The sequence below is a fragment of the Wasmannia auropunctata genome, unplaced genomic scaffold, assembly GCF_000956235.1.
Source record: "Wasmannia auropunctata unplaced genomic scaffold, wasmannia.A_1.0 LD336085.1, whole genome shotgun sequence".
Taxonomy (NCBI): Eukaryota; Metazoa; Arthropoda; class Insecta; order Hymenoptera; family Formicidae; genus Wasmannia; species Wasmannia auropunctata.
In genome coordinates this window covers 3,417,698-3,425,045 of record NW_012026805.1, presented here as the reverse complement: position 1 = coordinate 3,425,045, position 7,348 = coordinate 3,417,698, and the positions used below count along the sequence as shown (strand labels likewise).

Sequence of the window (7,348 nt, the reverse complement as noted above, 5' to 3'; positions counted from 1 at the left end):
CTGGAGATTCCGCCTCCACCTCAGACATATGGCCCAGTTGGAAATACTCTTCCATGAACTCGTGGTATTGCTTCTTTAACTGATGATCTCGATTTAATTTGCGCTCGATTGCTTGAAATTGCTTCCTTGCTGTATCATACGATTCACCTAAGGTTGACGGATCCATTTTCAGCGGCAATTGCACTACGAATCTATCATCATCGGCTCGACTGATTGTACTCCTGTAATGTTCTTCGCATTTTATTTCTTCTGGCGATAGATGGTAATTCGATTCAACCTCTTCCATTTGCCAGAATTTCTGCAGTTGATTGCACAACATCTGTTCTGATGAGAAACCACAGTAAGTTGTCATGACTATCGGAGTTCTGTTTAATTCCATCGCTCCCGAAATTATCCACCCGAATCGAGTTTTCTGGAATATCGGCTGATGTTTGGATGGCTTTATTTGTCCGACACACAGAAGATCCCAAAAAACACTTGCTCCCAAGAGCACATCTACTTCAGCGGGTGTGTGAAAAGTAGGATCGGCCAGGGTTATTCCTTCTGGAATTTGGACTTCTTGCACGTCTATTTTATTTAATGGCAGCCTCTCCGTAATTCTATTAATTGTTAAGAAGGGCAGTGTCGTTTGGAACGCATTATGGCACGAACGGATCGTAGCGGTTACTTGTTGATTAATTTTTAACGGAGTCTCACTAATGCCTGTAACAGTGATTGTGGTTTGCTGTTTAGATAGTTTGAGACAATCACTCAATTTGCTCGTAATAAAATTAGACTGGGAGTCACTGTCTAAGAGAGCGCGGCATTCATGAAGTGCGCCATCCCGATCCTTTATATAAATTATAGCTGTAGATAGGATTACTTGCAGAGGTCCCTTCGTGGTGCAATGCGTGAGCGTCGCTGTCGAAGCTTGAGTAACCGTTGCAACTGTTTGTTTATCTGAAGAGGATATCTTGGCTGGTTCTACCGGCGATTCCGCTTGATTCTTTTCTTTGACATTATCTGACTTGCTCACACCTTCTAAATGAAGCAGCGTGTTGTGATAACCTTTGCAGCGCCTGCATCCTGACGCCTTACAGCTTCGACCATGGTACTTCTTTAGGCACTTAATGCATAGTCGTTTCCCTTTAGCTTCAGTCAAACGGTTTGATGGCGACCAGTTACGAAAAGTACTGCAATCGTATATTTTGTGTTGACCTTGACATATAGGACAACTTAAGCCTTCGTCTGACACACATGCGCAAGAAACGGACTTATTATTTGATTTGTGGGTGCTGGAAACAGAACTTACATTACTATTTGAATGAGATAATGATTCAAGAAATGCGCTTCGGGTGTTCAAAAATTCAATGAACTCGTCTAGCGTAGGAAATGCGTCTATTGTAGCTCTTTTCAATTTCCATTCCCTCTTAGTGACCTTATCTAATTTAGGCGTAATAATATGAATAAGAATTGTACTCCAATGCTCAACTGGTTGCCCCAGTTTAATTAACATTGGCTGAACATGCTGAGAAATGCCGTCTAATAATTGTCGCAACGCAGCGTGAGACTCTCTCGTAATAGGCGTCAGATCGAGCAATTCTTGCATGTGATGTTGCACTATTAATCTTTTGTTTTCATATCTCTGCTTCAGTAAATTCCACGCAATTTCATAATTGGCGTTAGAAAGCTCTAACGACTGTATTATCTGAGCAGCCTCGTTGGTTAATGATAGTTTTAAATAATGCAACTTCTGTATTGGTGGCAAGGATGTATTAGCATCTATCAGAGATTCAAATAACTCGCGGAATGGAATCCATCTATTGTAATTTCCGTCGAACTTTGGCAACTCTATGTTTGGCAGTTTTACTTTAGTCGGCCTTTGTGGCTGAGAAAGGATATTAAATTGGTGATCGCTTGTTGATGGCTCAAGAGTGAAATTTACCGAATTTGATTGACTTGCTCGATCTGGTCGCGGCTGAAGTGCTCTGGCTGAGGTTATAATGGCATGATATGAATCTTCAAAACTCTCTCTTTCAATTAATTGCGTTTCTGAAGTATCTAAATCTTCGATTTTATTCTGAACCATATTGTATTCATGCCAAAGCCCTTCAGCCTTTTCTAGCCTGCTAGGCAGCTCCGCACGTTTAACAGAGTCTGTCGCCGCCTTTTCGAGATATGTTTTAAACATTGTCAGCTTACTCTTAATTCGGCCCCGCATGCTCACTAAGCCGCTTAGCTCGGACGTAGCCATTTCTACTTAGTTACGCTACACAACAGTCCCTGATGCAAAAATTATCAACTAATATATATATATACTTAGTGTTAGATTCGCCTATTTGCGCTCGCTGAGATCTCGCACTTAACCGCTTGACCAAGCTCGCCAAGATTCCTGCTTCCGATAGAGGGAGTGCAGCGATGTTCCGTTACTGCGCTGGAGGGAGGGAGAGAGAGAGAGTGAGAGACAGGCTTTCTCCGTGGTCTGCCGATCGTTGGTCTTGCTTCTGCGAAAGGCGGTGTCGTCAATGAGTAAGAGAGAGCCGCCTGCGTTTTGCCGGTATTTACGCGCGATTCGATGACATCCCGTTGTTGTCCCAGTACAGTCGGCCGGTCTCGCTACTGAGCAAGAAGGGGAGAGTAAGAGAGAAGCTTTGCCGTTATGTCCGCCCTTCGTCGATGCCGTCTCAATAAAGGATGGCACTAGTCTCGTTGTTTGAGAGTGTCGTACGTTTAGCAGAATGCTCGGTCGGCTTCAATTTCCTCGTACGACCACTACTAATTCTTCTTTTCCGTGGAGAGATCCGTAATCCCGTAGTCTCTGACCTTGCCTTGTCTCCAGAGATGCATGCATTCAGCCGGCTGTGCTTGCTGCCGTTGCTGGTTGTGGCTAATCTCTTTCCTTCTGGCGTCAATCCGGCTCGAAGGATCAATGTTTTGTACGATATTTGAGTAGGAGATTTCGTAATAATGTCTCACAAAACCTTATGACTGTGAACTGACACCGTTTATTGGAGAGAACATAGGTAACGTCTTGTCGCCATTAGTAGTGGTACACGAATGCCCCCGGAAACGGGCCCCGTTCTTCCTCGTACAGCGCCGCGGTGGTCGCGCCATGAACAATATATGTAATGAAGATTCGGCGATCGCATAGTAACAAAAATATGGCGCGAACAATGTATCTATTATATACGCGCGTTTTTATCTGATCCTTCTGTCATTACACCGTTTTTTCTCTCATTATCATTCTACCACCACATTATAACGAATAAGAAATAGTTACGCAAGATTTAATTTGCAGAAATTTGATGTGTGCGTGCTACAACAGTGTTGTGTGTGTGTTCATATTAAAGTTATATATGTTGAAATCACAGATTTCTATATATTATTCTATATATGCAATAGAAATTGATAGATATAAATAGATTTCTATTTCTATAGAAATCTGTGGTTGAAATGGTTTATTTATAAATGTATTATATTAGGCACTTTCGGGTAGCACGTTGTCAATTCTATTGCGTTATCCTTATTGTTTTGATGTATAATGCTAAAGATAGAATGTCTAATCAATGTTAAAGATAGAAGACGCGATAGAACTGACAGCGTGCTATTCGAACACGCCTATTATGTATTGTGACTGCTCTTTTCTACGAGTCGGACAACAAGATCGGTCGTTAACCGTCACTAATCTGGCTAAATACAACGATTTCAACCTCGTAAGCACGCAGCAACCAAAAACGCGAAGTTGGGCGCCAGGCACGAGCGGGCGTGCCACCCTTTAAATTATTACACGGAATCAAAATCTCGAAACGCGGTAGAGGGGCGATTCGTAGGGTGCGGAGGAATGTGGAAGAGCAAGGGCGAGATAGAATACTCAAAATTTTCTATAACAATTAACAAATATATTTGCGTATGCTGGAATTTACAGGCGTTTCTCCTGGCCGCGACTAACGCCGCGGCAACCGTCGGCGGTATCACCGATATCGAGATTCGCGCGTCCGGGAACGCTTCCGGAGATGACGAGTGTACAAGCTTTCGCGTTTACGTTTCTTCAAAATTCGCGGAATATCCGATCGCTCTACGCGAGTACGCCTCGCACGGCGTACTACAGATCACACGCGACGTGGCGTCGCGATAATTCGAAGTACTGCCGACATTCGGCACGCTAACACGCAATAATTCTGACACTCAATAACGCGAAAGAAACACAAAATAACACTTAATTAACGCACAAGTGATTCGGCTGTAGCAAGGCGAGCGCAAAATACTCTACTCGATTCGCGTAACTCTATGCCGGGCGGATGGCGCGGCACATGGACTCTACACACGAACATACGATTACGCGGACAACGAAACTGCAATAGCGCGATCCGCCCGACAATGAAATCGGCGGCTGACAATAGTAATCTCTAACGTTCGTCTCACCAAGAGCAGCAGCTACGAAAGATGTTCTCTCAAAATATATTCCGGCAGTCGGCAACTAAGCGGGAGCCTGCGTCCTGTCCCACGCGCGACCACAGCACAAATGTCGCTCGACGGTCCTTCCAGCAGCACGCAGGCAGCAAGGAGTCACACGATCGGCTGATTGTGCGCCGATTGGCCCTTGCCCTGCGAGCGCGACGCCCGCGAATCGCGGCGTCGCACGTGATCAACTGGCTCGCAACCGGTAGCGCGGACTTCAAATTAGGCTCGTGTCCTCATCGTGCTTTGGCGTCGACCCTGCTCGTCCGCCTCGCCTCAGTACAATTCGCCGTCGGCAACCCGATCCTGGCCAGATCGTGACAGTTCATTGCCTCCATATTTCCACCCGGATTGCTGAAAGTAATCGGCGGCATTAAAGAGCTCGTAACAGAGAACACCGAGATAACATTCGTAGGAACTATGTCTGACCTGCGTGCTCCGTTTCTCCCGCGATAAGCCAGTCGTTCCGAGGCCGATGTCTCTCTCCCTCTCGCTGCTTGGTGTAGACGATTTCCTAATGTCGATCTCTACCTACGGTTACGCTTACGAGGAGAGAGAAAGTTAGATAAAGCGCGCGGCAATATATCGGAAAACGCAATGGGCGCAGATACGCTCGCCTCCCTAAATCGGGGAGGTCGCTGGATCCCAAAACCGCGCTTCCTCGGTCGGATATTATGACTCTTGTGACGGACGGTCAAAAAACGTCACGTCACAGTATAAAATAAAATATCAGTGTTTATCAGTAATTAAAAAAGTATATATTTTAGTAATTTTATTTTTAAATATATCTTTTATTTGAAATATAACAATTTTATTTCAAAGGTTTTAGTGTGTGTGTGTTGTTTCTTCTAAAATCCCAAATTTCATTCTCAATATAAGCTAAATAAGTGAAAACGATGTGTGTGTGAGTGTGCGTGTGCGTGTGCGTGTGTGTGTGTGTGTGTGTGTGTGTGTGTGTATCCCAAATTTCATTCTTAATATAAGCTAAATAAGTGAAAACTATATATATATATATATATATATATAATAAATATAATAAAACGATATATATATTGTTACGCCCGGGGCGGTAAATCCCGCGATCACGCAGTCGTTCGCGTAACGTTCGCGCTTCCGCACTCGCGTTTGAGCACGCGCACCGGAAGGCCGCGGAGAAATAAAAGGGACACCAATTAAGAACACAAGAAACACTCTTTATTCTATAGTAACTGTGAACAAACAACGCAGCGAACAGACAGAGCAAAGCAAAGCACGTCTGTAAGGCACGACGGCTTGTCTCAAATCTCATATGTCGTCTGTTTGACAGATTTGGATACTTAGTTCCATTTTACCGGGTGTCAGTTTGCGAGGGCGCCAAAACGCTGTCCCCCAAAAATACATGAGAGTGAACAGGCCCTGGCTCCGGTAGCGTGACTAATATTTTCGTTATTAACATTTTATCATCTATCTCGGTTCTGAGTACTCTCAGACGATGAGCAATATTTTGGAGTCTACTTACGTTCGTGGCTATATCTCCATTCTTGTCATACTGATAGCCAAAGAACTCCTGCATCAGACTGCATTTTTGCTGCTCCGTATCTCTTTCATAGACTGTTTTCAATTTGCTCCACATTTGAAACGACGTTTCACAGTTGAGTATGTGCATTAATTTTTGATCCAAGGTCGTTACTATCACTTTTTGACGTTCGCATCTTTCTTTCTTCATTCCGCTGTTTTATTTGCTTCTTCGGTCTCTTCAGTTACCAGGCCATATAGTTCACGCGCTTCCAGCAGAACTGTGACTTTAAATTTCCATAGTTGATAATAATTCAGAGTCTACTAACTTTTTGACCAGGCTTTCTTCCGTTAGATTTTCGAACATCGTGTTCAGGTTTTCTTTGTTATCAATTTTTTTATTTATTATTACTTTTATACGATTTTAACGTTGTTACAAATATTTTTATTCTTAATCTTAATTTTATTTTTAATGATTTTAATAGCCTTAGGCAATTTACATGTAAAAAAACTATTTATACGTTACTCCTGTAAAAAAGGTAAAATATACGCATAAAAAGTAAAAAAAAGACGTAAAAAACACAAAAAATAAATTTAAATACTTTTTTTTAATAACTGTTATCACGGCATACTATAATATAATATTTATTTTGATAAAAACATTTATGAGATGCTGCAAGTGCCATACAATTAAGGTCTGTTGTTTTTCATAGAAAAGAACATTGCACGAGTGATAAGATAAGAAATTAATTTATTTCCTTTAGCAAATTTAGCCAGAAAGGGGACTTGGTTTACATAAATACTTAACCATTCACTCATTCATACCGAACATACATTTCTAACCTATTCCTTATTCCTATTTCTTGTGCCTATTCTTGATATCCTACCTTATACATATATTTATCTATTTACCTTCCCATATTACATTAATCTTGCACTTAACCTCTCTGCATATAATACATACAATACAATATAATATAATACAATAAAAACAATACAATACAATACAATACAATACAATACAATACAATAAAAACGGCTTTCCTTTGTGCTTTATGTTCTACTTTACATTTCTACATTTTTACATTTTACATTTTTACCTACTCATCTTACATACTTACATATTTACATTACCTATTTACATTTCACATTATCCAACACATTTACATTCCCTTTTCATTTTTTTATCACCCTCCTTATATTTAATCATTCCTTTCACAAAATATTTTATTTCTCAAACTTTACATTTCTTTTTCGCCTTATTATATAACTTTTATCTACATTTCCTTTTACACATCTCTAAATTGCACTTTATCTTTTCTTTTTATTTCTAATTCTCTATTTCTTTTCTTCCATAATTTCTTTAAAACCCTCCCTTTAAAACTGTCTAATTTATCATTCCGTATCCGACTTATAT

General features: G+C 41.2%; 1 protein-coding gene across 1 annotated transcript in view; it reads right to left on the bottom strand.

Moving 5' to 3' along the window:
- Positions 1 to 2,233, bottom strand: part of LOC105448555 — a 19,680-nt gene extending 17,447 nt beyond the window's left edge. Inside the window, exon 1 of the mRNA XM_011687197.1 lies at positions 20 to 2,233. Within this exon, the coding sequence (XP_011685499.1) occupies positions 20 to 2,233 (2,214 nt within the window). The remainder of the gene's footprint in view (positions 1 to 19) is intronic.
- Between the last annotated feature and the right edge of the window lie 5,115 nt (positions 2,234 to 7,348).